The sequence below is a fragment of the Alosa alosa genome, chromosome 7, assembly GCF_017589495.1.
Source record: "Alosa alosa isolate M-15738 ecotype Scorff River chromosome 7, AALO_Geno_1.1, whole genome shotgun sequence".
NCBI classification, from domain to species: Eukaryota; Metazoa; Chordata; class Actinopteri; order Clupeiformes; family Clupeidae; genus Alosa; species Alosa alosa.
Window position 1 is genome coordinate 13,631,450 of NC_063195.1, and position 25,402 is coordinate 13,656,851.

Below are 25,402 nucleotides of genomic sequence, written 5' to 3' on the forward strand. Positions count from 1 at the left end.
GTTAACATTTCTAAACTTACCATTTGTATGTGACACGAACCTCATCAACGACAATCCCCACCAAGTTTTCACGAAACACTTCTGAAGAAAGTATATTTCTTCATTTCTCGTTAAGTAACAAAGATTCAGGGCTACCAAACACCAACTGGAATCAGCCGTTGTGTACAGGGTAGGAATTTTGAAAATCAGAGGTTTACAGGCCACGGTGGCCTTGGTGCCCCCTTCTTTCAATATTCTGCTTTGCGTCCTACTAATAGCGATTTTTATTTAGCCTGTGGCCTGTCAAAATTATCTTAGCATTCACAGCGCAAATTAATTTAGTCTTTTACGCAGTGGAGAAAGTGACAGCGCAAGAAAGAAAGTGCGTCCAAATTCACCCATTCTCAGTTGAACTACTTTCATGAAGTAGCCTATTCATCACACAGACATCACAAGTATCACATGAAAGAGCTTTTTCTCAGCTTTTAAACGATGTTAGCCGATAATTGCTGTGTTGAACGGTTCACGAGAAAAGTAAATAATATAATTCAATTTAATCATACATTCTACTGAAGGTTTTGCGTCCCATGATCTCCCTACCCATTCATCTCTGTGGAATACTTAACGAACCCTTCTTTTAACACATGACAAACCATATATCAGAATAAACAGCAGACCTTACCGAACACAAAGGTGTAAAGCAGTCCCCTGTACAGTTAGCCGTTCCAGAGTAATCCAGTTTTGAATTTGCAGTAAAGTTCGACATACATGGATGTCTCCAAATTTGGGCTTTAAGTTTTACAATGTGTTTAAATTGTTCCACATGATTTCATAACGGGCCAAATACAAAATAAATGTTACAAATATCACCTAGATATTGGTAAATCAGAGGACAGCTGACTAAGAGTTTGTGAAAGTAGCCTTAATGATCACAAAATGCTAAGCATGCATCTAGGCTATTTGAGTTTCTTAAAGCTGAGCTGTGCTTAAATTGTTCAATACATGATTTCATAACAGGCCAAATATAAAATAAATGTTATATATATAGCCTAGATATCTGTAAATATTAGATGATTAGATGATTTACAGTTCTATGTAATATGTCATGTTTCATGTTTTTGTAACGTTTTATACAGTGATGCAGGTCTACTGCAGTGAATAGGCTAAATACAACTTTGATAATTTTTTATAGCCTACTACTGTATAGTTAACTTTGGCCTTGGTGCCCTGACATGTGGCCTTTGTGCCCCCCACCAAATATGCCCAACTGAAGGCCAAGTGGCCTTGCCCCCAGAATGGTGAAATTCCAAGCCTGGTTGTGTATGTCGTTCATTCCTCCCAGCTGCATTGCAGAGACTCCTAGCTTCCCCAGGAATACTCTCTAACTCGGATAAAACTTGTGCAATGTTTAGACTGAACAGTCGCTTCTCGTTAATTTGTACAAATTACTTTATGTGTTTGTATGTCACATTTGTATATATTTGTGTTTGTGCATTTAGAAATACACATCTATTTGTGCAGATCTTTCCGAGTATGTACTGTAATGTATACATTTTTTTGAGACAATTCTAACTCTATACTCTGTCCCTTGGTGCCCTAGTGTGTGATGCGCGTGGTGGAAGCGACAGTATTGTGTAGCCTACAATGTTGCACTCTTAATCGCAGACACACTCTCACTCACTTTGGACTCCGTTCCCTGCTGCTGTCCCTTTCTACATTATAGAGCAACTAGGCTAATAGACAGGTGCGTGTAACTACAGAATGGGGTCTGGGTCATAGCTGTGGTTGCGCGGCAGTTGCTAGGTAATAAGGTAAACTGTAGGCTACTTCTGCTGCCAATAAACAAAAATCATGCCTTGGTATGGTATGAAGATGGTCCTGGTATGTAGACTACACAGGATTTGATGTCTGATAAACACAACCAAGTTTCATGTGCCCCGGTGTTTCGGTGTCCCGGGAATCGTTGACCAAAAATTCAGGAAGTTGTTGACGAAAATAAGGGGAAAAAAAACTTTGACAATCCTATATTTTATAATCAGAACATTACTGGAAAATCCAGTTAATGTGGCAACCCTATTCACTTCTGTCACAGAGTAGCACAACAGTTAATTTCTAGGAAATGTGACTTGACTGTTTCTCCACAGTGTCTCCTCTGAGGATTGTGCTGCTGGGCAAAACTGGGAGTGGAAAGAGTGCCTCAGGAAAGACCTTCCTGGGGAGGGGAACTTTTACAATAGAAGTCACTGAAACCTGTGCTAAGATGCACACTGAGGTGGATGGTAGACAGGTTGCGTTGATCGATACACCAGCATCAGTTGATACAGAAGACAGATATGATTGGTGATGTTGATACTGAGACAGATATGCTAAAAAATGAGCTAATGAAGTTATCTCTTCCTGGGCCCCATGCCTTCCTGCTGATGATCAGACTGGATGCAACATTCACAAAGGAGAGGAACACAGTGACGTGGATCCAGGAGACCTTTGGTGAAAAAGCTTCTAAGTACACCATAGTGCTCTTCACTCATGGAGATGTGCTTAAGGGAGAACCAATAGAAGATTTTCTGCAGAGAGGTCCTGCTCTCTCATCTCTGATTAAATATGCTGGGGGTAGATATCATGTCCTCAACAATAAGAGTGAAGACAGGACTCAGGTCAGAGAGCTACTGGAGAAGATAAAGGCCATGGTGCGGAAAAATGGAGGGGGGTACTATGAGTGGATGAGCCCATGGGAGACAAAGAGGGAGATCATGTCAGGAACAGTAAGAGTAGTACTATCAATAGTCCTAGCACTTGTCAAGGTAGTAGTAAAAACATCAGAACAAGTGTTAAAATATTCAATAAAAGAAGCAGAAGCATGGGCACCAACAGAAAAAGGAAGGCGAAAGGCAGCAGCAATATTAGGAGCAACAGCAGGGGCAGTAGTAGGTGCTCTGGTAGGTTCCGTAGAAGGACCAATAGGAAGAGCAGTATTAGCAGCAGTAGGAGCAACAGTAGGTGCAGTAGCAGGAGCAGGAGTAATTGCAATAACAGTAGGAACAGCAGCAACAAGAAAAGCACTAGTAGGATTTATCATAGGACCATTATGTGATTTACTGATAGCAGCAGCAGCAGCAACAGGAGCAGGAGCATCAGTAATAGCAGCAGCAGGTGCAGGAGCAGGAACAGTAGTAGGTGCAGCTGTAGGCGCACTAGTAGGAGCAGGAGCAGGAAGAGCAGCAATAGCTGCAGTAATAGCAGCAGCAGTAGCAGGAGCAGCAGGAGGAGCAGGAAGAGCAGCAATAGCTGCAGTAAAAGCATCAGTAGTAAAAGTAATAAAACAATTACAAAAAAAATTAAAGGAAGCAGCAGAAGGAGCAGGAGCAGCAAGACAAGCTCAAGTCGAATTTTTCACAGGACCAGTAGGTAAATTCCTAGTAGCAGTAGCAGTATTACCATTAGTAGTACCATCAGTAATAGCAGCAGCAGGTGCAGTAGCAGGAGCAGCAGTAGTAGCACTAGGAGGAATAGGAGGAGCAACAGCAGCAGCAGTAGGAGGAGCAGGAAGACCAGCAGTAGCAGCAGGATCAGGAATAGGAGCTGGAGCGGGAACAGAAGCAGGATCAGCAGGAGGAGGAGGAGCAGGAAGACCAGCAGTAGCAGCAGGATCAGGAATAGGAGCTGGAGCGGGAACAGAAGCAGGATCAGCAGGAGGAGGAGGAGCAGGAGGAGCAAGGGCAGGAGAAGGACGTGCAGTAGCAGGAGCAAGAAGAGCAGGGGAATCAGCAATAGCAGCAGCAGCAGCAGGTGCAGGAGCAGCAGGAGGAGCAGCAGTAGGAGCACTAGTTGGATATGCAGGAGGTGCAGCGATACCAGCGGTAACATTAGGAGCAGGAGCAGCATCAGGAGCAGCAGCAGGCGCAATAGTAGGATTCTCAGGAGGATCAATAAGAAGAGAAGCAGTAGCAGTGGTAGCAGCAGTAAGAGCAGATGCAGGAGTCACAGTAGCAGCAGTAGGAGCTGGAGCAGTAGGAGGAGCATTAGTAGGACCCATAGGAGGAGCACTCATAGGTTCCGTAGCAGGACCAATAATAGGCACAGTAGGAGCAGCAGGAGGTGCAGTAGTAGGAGCAGGAGTAGGAGCAGGAGCACTAGTAGGATTCACAGGACGACCAATAGGAGCAGCAAGAAGAGCAGCAAGGGGAGCACTAGCGGGACTCATAGCAGGACCAATAGGAGCAGCACTAGTAGTAGCAGTAGCAGTATCAGTGTTAGGAGCACTAGAAGGACCAATAGGAGCAGGGGCTGGAGCAATAGGAGGAGCACTAGCAGGATTCGTAGGAGGACCAATAGGTGCAGCAGGAGGAGCAGCAGGAGGTGCAATAGCAGGAGCATTAACGTGTATGAGAGGGAGAGTGAGGGAGCAGTGATGGACAGTAGCTTCACTACTTGTAGCGAAGCTACTGGCTTAAATACATTTCTCAGTTAGGCCGGGAGCCAGGTCAGGATGTTTTTTGCTACCTTTTTCACTATTATTTCCTATTATCTTATAGCTTGGGCCATAACAAGTTGATAATTACCACCCCTAAAAAACACCCTTTTTGTGAAAAGCTTTTGGCGGAATGATGTAATTGTGAATATTCAGGTGCTACAGCTACATAAATGGTCATATAACTCCCACATTTTTCATGGTGTATCCTGACATATAGGGGAAACTAGCAGACAAAGGTTCTGGGGATTGCCTTTTTGCTGTCAAATACCACCCTCAACATACCCCAAAAGACAAAAAAAATGTCTGTCCGCCTGACAAATTGTCATCAAAAGTGATAATTTTCAAGCATTTTATTGTACATATCACCGCCTCCAATGTACCTGAAAAACTTCCCAAGTTTGTAAGTATCAAATTAAGTCCAAGATGACCTTTCTACCTAGAGGATTACAGCTGGTATAACCAAAGCTCTCTACTGTACCTCAAATCGGAGAAAACAGAATTCTCAAGTCTAGAGGGGAGCCCTGTGGTCAGAAGGCAGCCTGGACATATGTTAGGCCTGCTCAATTATGGCAAAAATCATAATCACGATTATTGTGGACAAAATTGTAATCACAATTATTGATTCATGGGGTTGGGGAGGGGTACCTTAGCCTTATCTGTTATTTCCACCACCCCAGAAAAATATCACTAATAGGCTATAATAAGGAAAATATGGAAACCAAGTGAAGGTAAAGGTGCTCTAAGCGATGCATGGGTAACGTCACTTCTGTTGACTTTCAAACAAAACAGAGAGCTAGCTCGCTACTTCCTCCCCCTCCCTCCCATGCTGCTCCCGTGCAATGGAAACACTCCTAAACGCGTATCTCGTCTGATGTTTTTATCGGCTAGGTTTGCCCAGGTTGTTTTTGTTGTCGTTTTTGGAGCCTGGGCTGTCCACAGAGATCGCGTTTTTTTACAGTGTATTCAGGACACAGACAGCTAGCGGTTGGTTAGGTGATGTTTGCAGTAAGTGACATAAAATGTTTTTGCCTAAAAAACACGTACCATCGCTTAGAGCACCTTTAAATAAAATAAGTCTTAAATTCTAAATTCATAACAGCACATACAGCTATGCATTACATTGTGATTAGGCCTACATACTGTGGTGTGTGGCATATTCAGGCATTTTGGATTACATCCAATGACATGTTTGCTGATGATCTGATAGAAATGCCCTTTTCTTTAGAATACTACTTCTGTCATGTGTAGGTTTGCCTACATCTCTGCCAAGTACAGAGTGGGCTGGGGCCCAAAAGATAGCTCTAAAAGGGGGGGTGCCTACATGGGCATCTGCTGCGGCTGTAGGCCTCGGAAAGCCTGTGGTCAAGCCAGGGGTCTGATGGCAGCCCAGGCCTTTCGCAAGGCCTCCGGCCTATACAGGCATGGTGGGCAGGCTCGGTGAGAGGCCTGGTGCATGTGTGAGCGTCTGCTGTCTGCCGTAGGCCTCACAAAGCCTCGGGTCAATCTAGGGGTCAGACGGCAGCCTAGGCCTCTTACATTTGTGGAGCTCACAGTAGAGCTTCCTTCTGGCTGCCCATACATGAATCATTTAGGCTATATTCTGTATAAACTTGAAAGACAAACTAATTATCCATGCCAGAGATAAAGCACAAGTTGTGCTTGCAAAAATGTTGGTGATTGTATACTGCATGGTTTTATTGAGCAATGTCTATAATATAGGCTGCCAACATTGTTTGTAACTTGTACATAGTAACAATAAACTGACTGGGTAATTGTACTTTTAAATGTAGCACCAACATTTCAGCCAAGTGGAATGAAACTGGGATGATCAAGAGGTGAAGCGTTTACAGGTGAAAATACACCCAACAATGAAGATGCAAACATGCACGTACTTCAAATATAGTTAAGAGTTTGAGTTAGACCAAAAAGTTAGCTTGCAGTTAGCTTTATATTTCACTGTAATTAACACAATAATTTTTGCCTAAATCACTGGCTATATTGAATAAAGTTCACAAAACAGTTATTTTTTTAGGTATTAATTTTATTCATTATTGTTATACAGATGTTTCAGAATACAGAATATCCTTTTTTAAAATGTATTTTGACATGTACCTTTTTTTGCATCAACAATATCCAAGTATCAACTTACAAACAGCAACAATAACAACAAACACAATTATCAGGAAAACGCCTATAAAAAAAATGATCCACTATTTTAAAGCAAACCATCTCCATTATCTTCATCATCAATCCCCTCCAGATTTCCCTGGCTGACATTTCCACGAACATTTTTGATTTAATTTATATCAACTCCTAATGCTGCAAATTCAACAAATGACCAATTTTTAGTTCTTTACAACCTATGAAATGTCTTGAAACTCTGTTGTGCATAATAATTTGGAACAGTGCATTTTGAGTTTTTTTTTTATTTTGAAAAAAAAATACTGTTATCATTGGGAGGTTTGTTCAATAAAATTTGCATACGGTTGATGACTTGAAAATTATACTGACTGTCATTTGCACCAACTATTTAGGATGCAAAATGTAATTTGCATAATAATTTGGAACGCAGTGTAGTTGCAACAACGTTATTTACAATTTAAGAGTCCTCTCCCTGAGTGGAACTAGAAGTTTTTTTTTGTCGTGACTTTTATTGACATATATCCTTTAGTTTATATATCTTTTATGTAGTATCTTTATTCTGTGTAATATCATTGTTTTGTGAAACTGAAGTCTGTAGTATGTTCAGTGGGGGAAAGGAAGACTGGTTTAAGGGAAAGAGCAGATGGCTGACAGGGTCATCAATAAGGTTTGGCGCCAGGAAATGTGATCAAAACCTAAAGAATGGAGGAATAACAGGATGAGAGGGCAAAGGTGAAGTACCATTACTTGGTCAGTTATCTGTAAACAAAGAGGGTCTTGTCTGGGATGACTTGAAGGGGTATAAAGGCTGGACAACAGCCAGAGGATGCTAGCTTACTGAGCTCACTTTGCTCACTGCTCACTTTCTTACTTTGCTTAGCTTAGCTTGCTTCACTAACTAATGCTCCGGAGTGCATTAAAGCCATCATCTGCAGTATACATCCACAGTGTGCGGACTTCTTTTGATGTTGTATTATTTAATGTGGATTTGACACCACATAATTGGCCAGCCAGCCAGGAGTTGGAAAGGACAATATTTAGGCATCATCTCAGAGTCCAGGGTTTGGTCAGGGGAGAGGCTGATGCGCAACTTAAACTAAGGTGAGCAACTTTTGCTTAATAGCAGCTAGACTCCTCTGATCAGGCTGTACACTGAGTTATGAATACTTGTCTAAAACGTCCTCCAGTCAAAGAATCTTGCTAAAACAAAGACCAAGGGATTAATACTGCAGATTATGGTAAGCATTTGTGTGTACACTAATGGAAATGATTTTGCATGTGGAAAATCAAAAGAAATCAGAAGTTCTGCATGTGGAGAACTAGGCAAATTCCTGCATGTGAAGGAATACTATAGCCATATCAAAGAAGTTTTGCATGGGGAAAACTTAAAGTTCTGCATGAGGAGAACTAACTCAATTCCTGCATGAGAAGGAATGAGAGAGATAAAAGTAACAGTTTTGCATGTGAAAAACTGAAAAGGTCTGCATGTGAAGACCTCATTTCCTGCATGTGGAGGAAATAATACTAACAAGTTGAGTACAGCTGATATCAGGTCTGAATAAGTTGAAGTTGAAACACTCCAAGAGCGAGTGGATGGCCAAGTAAGGCACCTGGTGCCCGGAATAATGTTTAATAATGTTGTGTAAAAGTTGTGGATGTAAAGCTAAAAGAGAATACAAAGAAGTGTTACTTGATTTTTAGTATATGTGGCTGGTAGAATTAGAAGTCCATGGCAGAGCATTGGTAAAAGACGTCATATATTTGCATAACGTGTGATTAAGGAGAAGAGGCTGTGTGTGTATGTGTGTGTGATACCAGGCAGAGGAGCTGCTGGTTGAAATAGGAAAAGGTGGGGGCTTGTGTAAACAGAGCAAAGGTCTGCTGGGGACAAAGGATGTAGGTCTGAGATGGTTAAGGCATGTTGAACTGGGAAATATTGGAAAATATTTCACTTTGAAAGATTTTTGGGGAATGTTTAATACTGCAAAGTGTTGGGTTGAATGTTTTGGTCTTCCATGATCAAAATATTAGAAATGGTTGATAATGAGAATGTGGTAGTGGGAAAATGGTTTTGAAAGGTTGGTAACGCCAGAACAGAATGGTTCTGAATTACAGTGGGCAGTTGTCCGCAGAAGTGGAGTGCTACTTGCTGAGAATATAATATTGCCATAATAGATGGGCAAGGCAAAAGAGGAATAGCTTCATTGCTTGACACTGGGGCTGTCATAGTCACTTTGACCTTTTAAAAATTGAATTGGCAATAATGAGGGATACAGAAACAGTTCTGCTAGTTTTGATTTTCTTTAAAATACTCTACAGTTCTATGTTAAAAGATTTTCATGATACTCTATAAAAGGCAATGATATTAGTGTTTACATACTTTAGTCATATAGCTTATGTGTATAAATAATTCACTATGGTAGTAGTCCCATAATGTATAGTGTATTGGTTGGTTAATAGTCTCTTTAGGTTTCTGTTATGCTTAAAAGGTCATTTCAAGTTAGCCTTGTTTATAATAAGAGTATTATTACAAGTTAGAGAGAGTTAGTGGGAAAAATCACATCTGTGCTATGCTGTGGATGAGTAGGCCTACTGACAGATGCATAAGTAGGCCCATCATGGTTAAATATAGAGTTTTAAGATCCAGGATTTGGGATGAATGCTGATGGCGGTTCCAGGTGTTGGAAAAGTGTTGTTGTGTCCAGTGTTGACTAAGATATATTATGTATTAGTAGTAGTAGTAGTAGTAGTAAGTTGGCAATTGATAGGTTATATTAGTGGTAGCCTACTAATGATATACAATATATTAGCTTATCAGTAGGTGGTAGGTTCAACTGTTAAATTAGCATTGTTAAGGATATGATAATTATGATAGTAGTATTAATAATAGGTCTAAATTAAATAGCTTAGCTATTAGCATGACTAGGCTAGGTTTGCATAGTATTATTAGGCTCAGATAGCTGTTGGCATTATTAGGCTAAAGCTGGGTCAGCAACTGGCATTACTACACTGGATAGCAGTATTGAAGTTAATTTGGTTCATGGTAACATTGTTTAAGCTTAGGTATGCTTTAGAAAGATTTTGTGATGGATTATAGTTCATGGAGGACCACAATGTTATTGGGGGAAAATAATTGAATTTAAGACTCCTTTGGATAATGTTCTAGACATATACAGGAACTCAATAAGGTTTATCAATAACTCACATTGCAGTTATATGTCTGGTGTATTGTGGTATGTGTGTCATGAGTATGTGTGTTATGAGTGAACACCTTGTGGTGTTATGGGTGTTAATATACAATAAGATCAGGTATTGTTTCCATGTACATTTACAGTTAAAGGTACAGGTGACTGTTTAGCTCTGAAGAGGTGGTTTGGGCAAGGTCATTTGGTTTTAGAGCTGTCCTGCTATGTGGAAAAGGTTTATGGCTATAGGCTATGGTTATAGCCTTCCCACATAGTCCTGTTTTTGTTAAGAGTTGGAAAAGGGGTTTTGTATTGTCCACATCACTGGTTGCATAAGCCAAGATCAACTGACATATGATAATAATCAAAAAAATGGTTAATATTTGAAATAACGGCGACACTGAAAAAGACTGACTCTGACTGACTTAAAACGTTTTGGATTACTACTTTATATTTAACAATCTAGATGATGGGGATATTGATGGTTTCAGAAGATCTCTGGGGATATTTAGTTTCTACCTGTCAAATGGTTTGAAGAATCATATGGTATAAGGCAGCAATTGTTGTTAGCACTGGGGGGTTATTTGATGGAAAGTGGTGCTAAGCTGCTTGGCCCTAGAGTATCATTTGTTATTTGCATAGCTATATTATAATTTAGATAATACTGTTATAATTAAGTGGTTATAGGGTTATATGGGGTGTTAGTTAATTTGCTGTTGGGGTTTTATGGGAGCTCAGTACAGAGGGAACTGAGTAGTGACTCCCTTAGCAAAATTAGTTTGTGAAATGTACTGTGGGTCTATTTATTTCTAACTAAGAATATGCATAGCTTAAACTTTTTGTGTAAAAATCATAGAAATGGGAAATTGATTTATACTTGGTATACATAAGGGTTTTAAGTATATCTAGCCTACACTTATACTTAGATTTATACTTAGAGACTGTATATGTAGTATAGTATATGTATACTGAAGGAAAGGTTTAAGGATACTTATTTACCTATAGCTAGAGGTTGGATAGATAGATGGATGCTTTAGTAATCCCCAAGGGGAAATTCAAGAATGAATGTTGAATGTTGAGAGGAGGTATGATAAGGTATGATACAGTTAATTTCATAAAATTCATTAGTACATTTTAATATTACACTTTTGATAAAGTTACAGTGCTAAAGGATATTAAAATGCATGGAGACAATTAACTGGAAGTATGTTTTGGTGGTGAGGAATGGCATAATATATTAGACCATTCACTTTGGAATGCAGCATATGGACAGTAAGAGCTTCAAAGTTATAGAATTATATAAGATAATTACTCTAGTAATGTTTAGAGAAACTGGGTAAGCTGACTAATGGTAAAGGGAATGCCATGGTCAACCAAGTAAGTATGGAAATTTGATAGTCACCTATAAGGTAATAAGTAGTGTTACAGAAACCCCAGGCTAAAGTAAAATGACTTAGTGTAAAGTGCAATTCCCCATTCTGATAGTTAAAGAGACCAAAAGGGATCAGTTGGTAAACAGTACAATGAAAAAAGCGTTGCAGAAAAGTGGTTGAGAGAATGAGGAAATATACAGATTTATGGCCTATACAAGAATTAATGGATTTAGCACTGTTACAAAGGTCAGGGATTACATGAAAATTGACACAATAGTAGAGCTATAAGAAGAATAGGTCAGTCATAGTGGAAATAGTAGGAGAAAGAGGTATTTAAAATGCTCAAAAACATCTTGACATCTTGATAGATTAATACAATAGGAGATAAGAGGCAGAAGTAAGGAGATGACTTGGGAGTGAGTGACCATGACTGTAGGAATAATAATAGATGCAGATGTTATAGGAAGATATAAGGGATAAAATGTACAGTTAATGGTAAATTACAAAAGGGCAAGATAAAGTAGATGATAGATAGAGAGTAATCTAGTAAATACTACAAGCTGCCTGCAGCATGATTTCCTCATCCCCTCCAGCTAAACAGTAAATGTAATGCTGCCTCTTATATCTAAGGGGGGAAAGGCTCATTACCAGCCGTGTGAGGACATGCTGATGTGCAGGGGTTAATCCAAGTACTCCCTGTCCTGACTGAGTTCTGAGCAAGTTCAGCACAACAGTGCTGAGCATGGACAAACTGAAAAGAGATAAGGACTCTGAGGCCTTTGTTAAGGCAACAGTGGCAAGCTGGAGAGCAAAAGAGGGAACTTGGAAGTGCAATGGAAGCGCTTGCAGCATCAAAAAAGACAATACAGGCACCTATGGTGACCTAAGGCTTCAAGTCTGGGGAAACCAGTAGCAGCACCATCCTCAACACTATGGCAGTAGGAGCAACCATCACAGGTGTTCCCAAACCTGTCAGTCTACTGGCCTATGGATACCTATTATAGTGGGCACAGTCAAGCCCATGGCAGCCACAATCTCCCGTCCAGAGGGGGTGGAGACTAAGACAAGATGGGAATAACTAAGGCAGAGTGAGAGGCAATTACAGAGGAGACATCATGTGAGAATGGACATCTGAATCAAGACAATCATCAGTTTGTTTTGACTGTCAAAGAAGTGGACAAAAGAAACAGGACAGGGAGAGGGAGGAGACACCCAGGCACTGAAGGATGAGCCCAACGAGCATGCCTTCCTCTTCCCTTGTGAAATAGCATAGTTTTAAGGAGGCCTAGAAAATTCTACAGGAGAAGGGGTATACCAATACTATCAAAGGGAGTTGATGAGGAAACCATGATGAGGGACTATCTTATGGGTGAGCCCACCTGATACCCAGCGATGCCCTGACTAGGTACAGAGAAGGTAGTTAAGACATCTCAGGGTAAGTAGGTAAATACTTTGTTAAGCAAATTTAAAGTATGATTACTCTTATTCTTACCTTTATTATATTTTTATTGTTATTTTGAATAGAAGTGACTACTATTTAATTAATTGTAAATGCAAATGTTTTGATCAAATTAAGTGACAAAGTGATAACACTGCTATTTTTAATGTCAAATGACACTCCATTAATTTTTCAGGATAGGTGGTGGTGTAAGTAGGTAAGACTAACTTGACTATGTCCTAGGGACTGTTATATATTAAAATATTACCTCTAGATCATGGGAGTTCCCTAGTGGTCACTCACACTCAACAAGTCTAAGGAATAGAATGATTTAGCTTTAATGGGAAAAAAATAAAGTTAGTAGAAATATTGAAATGATGTAATATCTGCTTTACATGTAACTAATGTGAAGCCAAAAGATCTTATGTACTATACTATGACATTTGATAAAGAAAGCAATAGATAAAATAAAGAAAGCAGAGAAATAGGATTGATAGAATAAGAAAATAGAACTAGGATTTACTAATAGTTTAGATAGCCTAGATAAAGTAGTATAGGGTTAGAATAATTAGGAATAGAGGTAAGCTTAGTTTTTGAAGAATAAAACATTATAAAAGTCTATGACATGCAGAGAAAATTGGAGTAAGGTATGTTGAAGAAATGATGAGATTACTGTATGTCCTAAAACATCTAATTAATATAGCTTACATAATAACCAGTCTTAAAGTAGTATCCCAAATTGACAATAAGTAAAATAACAATGCTTATAGGGAAATTTGTTTAATCTCTATGCAAAAAGAGAATAGATGGAATTAGGATCATCATAAGTCATTGTCAGAAGATTAAAATGTTTTATTATTTCAGAAATAGAAAAGTTGGTGGAAAGATGTTGGTCTTCATGGAAGGAATGGAGGTCCACCAACTCTATTCTGTTAATCACAGTAACAAAGGGGGGCGAACCCCTGGTAGAATGTTAAATTGTATGATTTGTTACATTTGTTACCTTGGGTTACAGATTTTTATAATTTTCACTGTCATTATTTGATTAATGTTTTATTTGAATGTCCCTTTGGAAAAAAAAAAAAGAGTCTGCTGAATACCATAACTGTAACTTTAATGGTTAGTGGCATTTATATGATACTAACCAGATACTTTCCCAACAGTACTTGATATGGTGCTTTCCTTTTGCATAGTTGGGATCTATGCAAAGGGGAGTAGGAAAGAGGAATATTTTTATTGAAGGATTTTCATAGTTACAGGAAGTTATTGATGATAGTCTAACAGATGTCATGTGTATAGTCATAATATCAGGAAAGTGATAGTGTTGTCTAAACCATTAGGTCCCAGAAGGATCATGAAAACACTTAGTTATTGATTACATTGATATGATAAAAATAAGAAACTTTGGTAGTGGTTTGTAGGGGTTTTCAGATGATAAGGGCAAATGACGTTAAAAGGGAGAATTGCTAAAATATATGCCTCAACAGATTTAAACTGGTTTGATGCCTTACGCATTGCTTCGATGCAAATAAGGTTACAATAAAACCAGAGTAATCACTTTTGCATTAAAGATAAAAGCTGAGAGGTCCACCAGAGGCCCACCTTTGGATCAGCTCCAAGGATAAATGAGAAATTATATGGAATAATTGTCATTAATTCACAAAACAATCTATAAGCAGGAAAAGGACTTTCAGATGGACCTACAGGAAAAGAGTCAACAACCTACAGTATACTGCCTGGGGACAGAAATGATCCTGGCAGTGGTGGGTATAGTGTTTTTGGCATGTATGCTCCTGTTCCCCTGTTGAGGGTAGACTTTCAGGCAAGGAATCCAGTGAGGAAGGGGGGACATTGTCCGAAAGCAACATCTGCCTGATAACAATCAGGGAATGGACAGAAAACGGCAGAGATCCCAGTCCATGACATACCACCAAATCACCAGGAAATGAGCCATTCAACTGTTTTTTCACAAGTGAGGCTGACAAAGAAGACTCAGGTAACACAGAAATTATTGACTGACAAAATCTTATCAACCACCAGGAATCTGGAATATTGGTGAATCTTCCAATATGAACGCAGTCTGTTATGTGCTTGGAGCACTAAGAGAACAGGTGGCTGCAACCTGGGTAGCTATGCACAACTGGATAATGTTGGATCAGATATTAGCCAAAGAAAATGGAGTGTGTGTCAACATAGGAGTATATTGCAGTACTTTTATTCCCATAACATAGCTATGGCAAAACTAATAATGATAGAATGCTAGTTAAGGGGGCATTAGGAGGATTAGAAATATGGCTAGCACAAATAGGAATAGTTGTAGGAATAGGTTTGTTTGTATTTGTGTTTGTTTTCTCTTTGTTTCTTCCTTGTTTGAGATCCATAGTGCTTAAAACAGTGGCTGGGAGAAATGGATCACTGCTGTTGATGAATGAAGCAAATGGCAACCCTTGTGGAAGGAGATACTAGTGCCAGGACAGATGACAAGGAAATGGAAACATGACAGTGATGCCAGTGATGCCAGAACTGATGCTCATAGAGGATTGGAGAAAGGAGGAAAATTAGGATACAGTATGCTGGTTGGAAGCAAAACCAGCTCTTTCATTGATGAAGTGGGATTGGGTGTGGACTCCACTCCGTCCAACAGCCAAGCCACTAATGTTCTCAGAGCATATGAGATGGAGTGCAGAACTAAGACAATGGCTTTTGTTTTTTGGGAATTGCAATATTCGTAACATACCTCACACTTGAAGCGCAGCATCCAACATTTGCTAATACATCTGCGTTTGCATTTACACTCTGCCATCTCCGAGGAACAAGCAATGGACTAAAAACTGTGTGTAATGAGAATGAATTATTAATAGTTTGGTGTTACTTTGTTTTCAGAGAAGAGGGTCATTATAGCATGTAACCTATCTTCATGTAGAATCTTAGAATATTATAGGACTAGCTCTATCTGAAAACACCCATCAGGAATTCTGATGTGATCTGTTTGCTCATTTGATGAATTTTTGGGGATGGAAAAGCATATGTGTAGTTGAAGGAAAGTTTCTCCTCTCGCTTGTTGTAAACAAGTGTTGCTGTACAAACAGGACAGTAGAAGAGTTTCCCTTATGAAGGTTTTTTCCTCTAAAAACAAGAAAAAAGAGGTTTTCCCTTAAGGGTTTTCGCTTCCACCGAGAGGATTTGAAACTTGCCATTCTATTTGATAATAACACTACACTATTGGATTTGATTTTAGTGAGGGTTGGTTCAAGGGTGTAATAACAGTACTAATATAAGTGTTTTATGTTTAGCAGTGGTATTGGGGACAATTGCTTAATGTCATAGTTGCTGCTGTGTTAACTGGTTTGCTTAGCTGACTGTTTGTAGTGTGACTCAGCTTAGCAGCTGTATTTTCTTGATAGTAGGGGATGTGTTAAAATAGTGATAAATGTTTGATATTGCTGCATAAGTGAGCACTTCCTGCTCAAAGGGGGGAATGTCGTGACTTTTATTGACATATATCCTTTAGTTTATATATCTTTTATGTAGTATCTTTATTCTGTGTAATATCATTGTTTTGTGAAACTGAAGTCTGTAGTATGTTCAGTGGGGGAAAGGAAGACTGGTTTAAGGGAAAGAGCAGGATGGCTGAAAAGGGTCATCAACAAGGTTTGGTGCCAGGAAATGTGATCAAAACCTAAAGAATGGAGGAATAACAGGATGAGAGGGCAAAGGTGAAGTACCATTACTTGGTCAGTTATCTGTAAACAAAGAGGGTCTTGTCTGGGATGACTTGAAGGGGTATAAAGGCTGGACAACAGCCAGAGGATGCTAGCTTACTGAGCTCACTTTGCTCACTGCTCACTTTCTTACTTTGCTTAGCTTAGCTTGCTTCACTAACTAATGCTCGGAGTGCATTAAAGCCATCATCTGCAGTATACATACATCCATGAGATTTTGGACTGGAGCCAAATCGCAGATCCATTATGTATCTAACATTGTGAGATTGAGCATTTGGCCTTGGGAGATGGTAGCACTCTCTCAATGCCCCTCTAGTTTCAAAATTTTGAAGTGCAGTTGTATTATTTAATTTTCATCTTGGATTTGACACCACAGATTAATGAGCTTCAATTTGGGAGCTTGCATGCTACCACTCCTTCCATCTCAAATGCCTTCACTGTAATGGTTTTTCGTAATTGTAATAGTATTGTACTGTAATAAGGGCATTAACATACTGTAATGATTAAATGTAGTACAATACTGCCAACCGCCAAGCATCATGGGAAAATTACTGCTCTTTTCTACAGTAGTTATGTACTGTTTATCAATTTATAGTTTATGTGTGATGTGAAATCATCAATCATTGTATACCTTCCTTTTTGTATATATTCCTTTCCAAGCTCAGCCTCAATGGCAAACAGTCCGGCTTGGTGTACTCAGAGTTAAGGTGTTAATTTGTATGCCCAGTATAGACCCTTTCAAGAGAGTTCCATTATCAGCATCATAGTTGGCCCCACAAGGCTTCCGTTTTAACATTCCATATGTTATCTTAATGCAGAGGAAGTAGATTGGGAACCAAATAGAACGTTCAAGCATTTTTTGTTTTTATTGTTGAAAGGGTCTATACTCTACTTGAAATATCTATGCTATCAATTTCTTCCTGCATGAATGTTGTCCTACCAGTGATCCAACAATGCCACGCCTCAATTTTTATGATGTTGATTCAGACAGATGGCCCACGTTTGAGATTGTTCATCGACTTTGTTCATCCATTTAGCAATACGTTTTTGAGCCAAACATATATGATATTACATACTCAATTATATAAGTCACATTGAATTGCAATTAATACGAACTAATTTGCAACTTCAGAGCATGGCGGTCTATATATATTTTTTTTTTTAATTAATTGAATCCATTTTAAGATGAGTCTGAAACATAACAAAGTGTGGAAAACTTGATAGGGTCTGAAACTTTTTGTATACACAGTAAATCTATCCTGACAATCGACTGACGAGGGTAGCTCTATTTTCTATGGAATTCAAATATTTCCAATGGAATTCCAATGGGCTACTCTGTGATAATGCAAAAAAATGGCCTGAGTCTCTAGGCATACTATTGTAAAATTATTCTCTTCTGGTGTTGGTATTAATCGGAAAGACGTGCAAAAAGAGATGAATGAAATGAATAAATGACTGCAAATTTTGAAAGATTGGTTTGTCTGCTGACAGTTTGATGTTGGTAGCACAAACTGTCACCTTGCGTAATATGCATCGGCTGTGCATGGAAATAATGTAGCCTGATTGATGTCTATTTGACCATTTTGTAATCAATATTTTAGAATTAGTGACAATATATTCTAGTGTGCACTCCTGTGCGTGTACATGCTCTCACTCTATTCATGCACTTAGTGTTTTCCAAACTAAGCAATAACTGTATTAACGCAAGAGACTGTCTTGAGATTTTTCCTATGGGAAAATAACATGGGGATTTTGAATAATCACACCTGTTAAACTCTTGCGGGGACAAAAAAGTGTGAAATGTAAACAAAAGACATGACTGCAGCATACTAGTACAGCAGGACCTGGAGAACACCTGCAGCTGGTGGCAAAAAGGGAGGGTAATGTAAATACAAGACTTACTATCCAAATATCAAATATCCACATAGTGTGCTTAACCCTTAAAGGTGTAGGTTTTTGAACGTTCTAAGTTCCGCAACAATTGAAGGTTCTAAAATTCTATGTTGAATTCAATGAACCCAGATATTCTTTAGAACATTCATTTCTCAACATTCCCGTCACACCGGTGTGACGGTACTCCTTTAAGGGTTAAGGATGATCTTGCAAGAGCCTCATCCTTGAACATCCACAAGCACACTATGTGGATATTTAATTTAGTTTTTTTTTTTTGTATTTTTAGTATTTGGTATTTTAGTATTTTTTTTTATCTTCTACTGTCTCTATTGTGCAGTGGAGTTTTTTATATTTATATACTTATATGACTTTTTCTGCTGTATGTGCATGTTGTGTGATGTTTGTATGCTACTGAGACCTGGAATTTCCTCTTGGGGATCAATAAAGTCTAAATATCTATCTATCTATCTATCTATCTATCTATCTATCTATCTATCTATCTATCTACTAGCCTCACAAGAACAAACTGCCTTTGTGCAGCACTATTCACAATAGACCTCTGAAGTTCGCCTACAAAAAAGCTGCCATCTTTGAGATCCAGTATCTTGCGAATTTTCCTATGGGAAAATAATATGGGGTTTTTGAATGATCACACCTGTTAAACTCTCGTGGGGGCGAAGAAGTCTGAAATGCAGACTGCAATGCAAACTTGCAATGCAACTTGCCATAGGTAGTTAGCTTCAATTAACACCCGGATCTCCTTATATGGGCAAAGATGGCAGCTTTGGTTCTTTTTTGTAGGCAAACTTCAAAGTTCTACATTAGTCTCTCAACCTTGACACAGCTTTCTATCGGTAGACTCTATTCTCAAACTTGGGCCCACACTCTACTAAACCCTCAGTGATGATCCTTGCAAAAACAGATCAGGCCATTTTGCAAAATCAAAGCTAATAGTAGTAGTTAAAAGCATTTTTCATGAAGATGTGCATGCATTTCTAAGCAAACATAATTGTTGTGTGCAGATCTCTAACGAAGACAAAGAAATAATATGCAGCTTCCTGTAGAAAGTGAGTATTTGTTTTGTGGAAATTATTTTGACATTCATTACCTAACCTGCTGACTCATGGAAGGTATTATTTACATTTACTTTTATTCAAAGCAACTTACAACAATATAATAACATGTAAGCTACAGAGTACAGCAATATAATAAAAAGTGTACAGGTAGCAAGTAACAAGTAGTTTCAAACTGCAGACTCTCTGTATCCTCAGTGATCTACATCACAGGAGTTGTTGTAAGTCTCCTAACATGTCAGATAGCCAGACTGTTATTCTGACCACTAAAAAGGATAAAGTTCCTATGCACAGCATTCTGATTTCCAGATGTTGGTGATGTGCAGTCGTCAATAAGATTCGAAAAAGTGAAAGATCACCGCACAATGCTGGTGGATTTACTTTGCTGGTTTATTTTTTCAGTGAATGACGCATTTCGCCGATGCTTCATCAGGTTAACTCTTAATCTTCATATGCCATCGACAGGTGATATAGGTGATGTACCAGGTCACATGACCACACCCATTAGTGCAAGATACCACCCAATTAACAATCTGGGCTCCCATATAATCCAGTCCAAAGTCCTCACATCAAAGTTCACACACATTACAGTGTATCCATAGTCCACACATTACCCACAACAATGCCCAAAACCTGAGTACATAAACATTTAAAATGCACATTGTTATACATATCCATGTACACATATATATCACTTCCAAGGTCAAATTCAAGACATAATGTAAGAGTAGGTTCCACTTCAATAACAAACGCATCTACCAAAGTGTAAAAGTGCAATGTCCAAATACCAAATGTGCAAAAATGCAATGTGCAAATACCAATTTGCAAATATTACTTAAATTACATCCAGAGTCTGTACATTACGAACAACAATGTCCATATGCAGTTCAATTCTAGTCCAATGCTCACATCTCATACCAATATTCACATACAACATATCCAAAGTTCACATATCATCAGTAACTCCAATATCAATATTAATCCAATATCAATCAGTACACTCATACATATTAGGTTCATATATCATAAATACCAGTGTGCAAATATGCATTGTGCAAATACCAAAAGATTTTCACAAAAATACAATTAAATCTTGTAATTAATTCAGGCCATGGGGTTCTACTGTATTTAATTCATGTATCCAATATGCCTCTCTCTGTAACAGTTGTTTAATCAAGTTACCCCCTCTTGGGCTGGGTTGCACTCGTTCTATGCCAATGAATTTTAGCGAGGTGGCTGGTCTATGGTTCATCTCTTTATAATGCCTAGCTAAGGCATAATCCATATTTCCATTTCTTATTGCCCCTTTATGTTCTGCGATTCTTAGTTTTAAATTACGTTTGGTTTGTCCAATGTACATTCCTCCACACAGGCATTTCAGCATGTGTACTACATGTGTCTACAGACAATTAATAAAGTATTTTATTTGGTGTTTCTTGCCTGAGTGTGGGTGACTAAATGTTTTTGTGTCGAAAGTATGGGAACAATGTGCACATTTTCCCCACATCTATAATTTCCATATACTTGTTGAGCAAGCCAATTCGCCTTTGGTGTTTCCATGTATGTAGAGCTAACCACCATGTCCTTAATGTTCTTTCCTCTTTTAAAACAGAAGTGGGGTTTCAGTGACGATAGATGATTTAGGGACCTATCATGACAGTCAAAAGCACATCATCACTCGTCAAAAGCTTATTCAAATTTAGTAGGATGTCCAGTCCACATTGGGAGGGTTTTCGTTATCAAACGTCGAGCGCATGGCGCAACAAGGTGTCCCTAGGTTTTTTAATCAGTCATGGGTGTGTTTGGGGCGTATAACATCATTTAAACCAATGAGAATGACATCTGCCATTCCCTTTACCGGCGCAAAGCGCGATGTCAAATAAATGCATCGGCATTTTGACATTCAACGACACATTTGAAGGAGGCTGCTTGCGAGGCCGTATGGAATAGTCATTCTAGTAAACCATGGTTTACTAAAACCTAGAATTGCCTTCACGCATTTGCACTCTATTATTTGAACTCATTGGCAAAGTGAAACTAACTTCACCATGGTGTCAGTCAACGACAAGACAGTTATATGCAGTTACTTTCACTATTGACTGACAATGGGTTACCATCGAAAACATAGGCTGGAAAAAGCAACACTTACCCTAATATTGCTCAAATGACTGAATAAAACAACATTTATCCTGCAGAGGAGTTGCTTATATCTCGTGACAGTGCGACAGTCACTTTTAACCGTCATTGCCAATTTACAAATGATGGTGAATAAGGGACCGTTCATTATTTATAAACGGGGTCACCGGAGGAAAATAGGGGAGGGTCATGTCTTTTTATTCTTTGTTGAGGGGAGGGTCACCTAACTTTTTTTTGTCTAGGAGGGGGGGTCACCCATCTTTTGTATTAATGAAAACAGCAAAAAATGAAAGTGGCTTGTTTGATTGTTGATTTCTGTCGTCATATAACGTTCTCTTTCGTTCCATAGCTCTGTCAACATTGAACAATGAAAATAAGTGAGATTCGGGTTTCTCCGCAAAAATGAGGAAAATGTCAACATCCGTCCCCATTAACGTTGGAAGGGTTGGAGCAACAAAGTAGCCTACTTTATTCACGCCTAACAGCCTATATCCATTTGGTCAACTTTATCCAGCCCTAAAAAAGCTAAATTTAACTTTGGTTTGCTTGTAGTTTACCGTGTAGCCTAGCCTAACTTTAAACAGTGTGCATGCTTATAAAGCATACTTGTGCTTCATTCATCCACACATCCAGCTCCTAACGTTTTGACAAGCATTTCTACCAATTGACCTTGTTCCTGCCCATCTCTAGCTTTGCTGTCTCCATCCTTTCTGTTTTTGTTGTTTGCAAAAAAATATATAGTAGGCCCTATTTATTGGTAACCAGCAACAAGTGCAATTTGTTAATCGCTGTCATTCTCTCTCCTGCTAACAAAAATGTGTTACGTTCCAAGTAGCAGTGCGTAATTCTGCTTCATAAAGTTTAACAAATACAATGGTCATATAAATAGCCAGTTTATGGTCTACAGTGTAGAGTTGGTAAGTTATGGTAGACCAACTTGGAGTGAATATACAGGGGGGTTTCTTTGGCTCTTAGCCTGGCAGGTGCGCACGTAGACATAGCCTATGGCCGAACACTGCAAGCGCCAATGAATCGTGCTCTCACAACAACCACGTCGTTAACTTAAATAGGCCTGTAGGTTAACATCACTCTGAGTTCGCATTCAAGCAAGCAAAACGATGATTTGAATAAATCTGTTTCACTGGAAGGGCAAGGGGTAACAACAGGACAACACAGAGACAGGACAGAATGCAGGACTAATGTTATGAGAGTATAACAGTAATATGGGATATTCTACGGGAAAATATTAAAACGGCAAGACAGCGGGGAAAACTTAAAATGATAGGCCTAAACCCAGAAAAAGTTGGCATGTTAGGTATTTTTCGGTCTCTGTGATTATTTGTGAAATTGTGCAAACGGCCTTTTCAAGTCATTTGAGAAGGAAGGAGTGTAGCAAGCTCCCAAATTGACGCTCGTCTGAGAAATTGAGTTTTGGATAATGTTCAGCTTCGGCAACTTTACAATGACTGAGGAAGCCTAGAGATGAGTCCATAGCAACAAGTTCATGTGTTGAATTTGTTATTACCCAGTGTGCTTTGTTGAATGGTCTCAATGTTTTATTGTTTTATTTCATGTGAATACTTAGAGGAGTAACTTATTTCAAGTAGGCTAATGCAGTTGCAGGAAGTGTGCATTTAGTTTCCATGCTTATTGTGTTTCCACAACAATGTTAGTGAGTAAATCTACTGAAATGGCCACCATCTTGGTGAAGTGTGATGTGTAAGATCAGAAAGCAGAGGGTGAGTTTAGAACGACAGCTTTAATCGATGTGTTTTCATGGCGCTTCATAGCGTGGGTGAAAAGTATCGTCAATTGTCCGGGGAGGGTCATGTCTTTTTTGAAAATGATGCTGGAAAATGATGCAACTTTTGATTGAAGCGCTCAAAATCCCTCCGGGGACCCCGTTTATAAATAACGAACGGTCCCTAACTACTCATCATGAGATGTACAGTGTTTCGTAATATCTTTATTCTAATTATGTTTCCCATTGTAATTGTGCAATTTGTATGTTTTGCATGGACGTGCGCTGGTGTGCGTTCATGGATGATAGAAGGATGGTGCGTTGTGCACCCGCCAATATGACTGTTAAAATAACATAACAATAACATATAAACAACTCGCCATAGACTTCTGACCAGGTGTACAATAGCGATTTTAGACAATGCGCTAAGCCACTCCCTAAGTTTTTAATTGCCACACCCCTGGGCACATTGTTTAAAAAATAAACGTGCAAAATAAGGAATTAAACAGCGCCAGGTGGAAAACGAGTATTACGCCATGCGCCAGGGTGCAAAATACAGCCCTTAAACTGGGGTCACATTGTAAAAGTTTCCAATGTCTGTTGACTATTTGTTTTAACCTGCTTTGATGCTGTAGAATATTCACAAAAGTCACTCTACTTTTGGTGTGTTTAGGTGTAGGGTTTAGTAGTAAAATCTCTTTTGTAGGCTTTTTCAACTGCTTGATCAATTAGTGGTTCATCATACCCTCTTTGTTTAAAACGTTAGGACATTTCATGTATTTTAATCTCATGATTCTTTTCATTGCTACATATTCTTCCATAGGGAATATTCTTAGTAGTATGATCTGAATGAAAACTTGATGTAGTATTGTGTTTCTATCAGTTGCTTTTTCTGTAAATGGATCTTTCCGATTTGTTTTCAACCTTCACAGATATAAGTAAGTCTAAAAAATGTAATTTTTCACAATTGTATTCCATGGTGAACTTCAAAGAGGGATATGTTCCATTCATACAATCATTTAATTTAAACAATTCATCTTCAGACCCCAGCAAAGTAAATCCACCAGTGTGCGGCGTTTTAGCTTCACTTCTATCTGAGAGTAGCCGCACAAATAATGTAGGATTTTGTATCTACAAATACAGTTAATTTCTAAGTAAGATGTGACTTGGCTGTTTCTCCACAGTGTCCCCACTGAGGATTGTGCTGCTGGGCAAAACTGGGAGTGGAAAGAGTGCCTCAGGAAAGACCATCCTGGGGAGGGGAACTTTTACAATAGAAGTCACTGAAACCTGTGCTAAGATGCACACTGAGGTGGATGGTAGACAGGTTGCGTTGATCGATACACCAGGATCAATTGATACAGAAAATGAGACAGATATGCTGAAAAATGAGCTAATGAAGTTATCTCTTCCTGGGCCCCATGCCTTCCTGCTGATGATCAGACTGGATGCAAGATTCACAGAGGAGAGGAACACAGTGACGTGGATCCAGGAGACCTTTGGTGAAGAAGTTTTAAAGTACACCATAGTGCTCCTTTCTCATGGAGATATGCTGGAGGGAGAACCAATGGAGGAATTTCTGCAGAGACGTCCTGCTCTCTCTTCCCTTATTAAAGATGCTGGGGGTAGATATCATGTCCTCAACAATAAGAGTGAAGACAGGACTCAGGTCAGAGAGCTACTGGAGAAAATAGAGGCCATGATGGGGGAGAATGGAGGAGGGTACTATGAGTGGATGAGCCCATGGGAGACAAAGAGGGAGATCATGTCAGGAACAGTAAGAGTAGTACTATCAATAGTCCTAGCACTTGTCAAGGTAGTAGTAAAAACATCAGAACAAGTGTTAAAATATTCAATAAAAGAAGCAGAAGCATGGGCACCAACAGAAAAAGGAAGGTGAAAGGCAGCAGCAATATTAGGAGCAACAGCAGGGGCAGTAGTAGGTGCTCTGGTAGGTTCCGTAGAAGGACCAATAGGAAGAGCAGTATTAGCAGCAGTAGGAGCAACAGTAGGTGCAGTAGCAGGAGCAGGAGTAATTGCAATAACAGTAGGAACAGCAGCAACAAGAAAAGCACTAGTAGGATTTATCATAGGACCATTATGTGATTTACTGATAGCAGCAGCAGCAGCAACAGGAGCAGGAGCATCAGTAATAGCAGCAGCAGGTGCAGGAGCAGGAACAGTAGTAGGTGCAGCTGTAGGCGCACTAGTAGGAGCAGGAGCAGGAAGAGCAGCAATAGCTGCAGTAA

At 39.2% G+C, this 25,402-nt stretch overlaps 3 protein-coding genes across 3 annotated transcripts in view; all 3 read left to right on the forward strand.

Moving 5' to 3' along the window:
- Nucleotides 1–2,323, forward strand: part of LOC125298250 (GTPase IMAP family member 7-like) — a 32,149-nt gene extending 29,826 nt beyond the window's left edge. Inside the window, exon 5 of the mRNA XM_048248953.1 lies at nucleotides 2,124–2,323. Coding sequence (XP_048104910.1) covers nucleotides 2,124–2,323 — 200 coding nt within the window. The remainder of the gene's footprint in view (nucleotides 1–2,123) is intronic.
- Nucleotides 2,324–2,360: 37 nt separating this feature from the next.
- On the forward strand, nucleotides 2,361–3,384 carry LOC125298251 (fibroin heavy chain-like). Its single transcript, XM_048248954.1, has 2 exons — nucleotides 2,361–3,269; nucleotides 3,376–3,384. Exons 1-2 carry the CDS (start codon nucleotides 2,361–2,363, stop codon nucleotides 3,382–3,384), a joined length of 918 nt encoding a protein of 305 aa, XP_048104911.1.
- A 15,866-nt stretch (nucleotides 3,385–19,250) lies between these two features.
- On the forward strand, nucleotides 19,251–25,053 carry LOC125298252 (GTPase IMAP family member 9-like). The gene is made up of 2 exons (XM_048248955.1): nucleotides 19,251–19,270; nucleotides 24,338–25,053. Exons 1-2 carry the CDS (start codon nucleotides 19,252–19,254, stop codon nucleotides 25,051–25,053), a joined length of 735 nt encoding a protein of 244 aa, XP_048104912.1. The 5' UTR covers nucleotide 19,251.
- The last annotated feature ends 349 nt before the right edge of the window (nucleotides 25,054–25,402 follow it).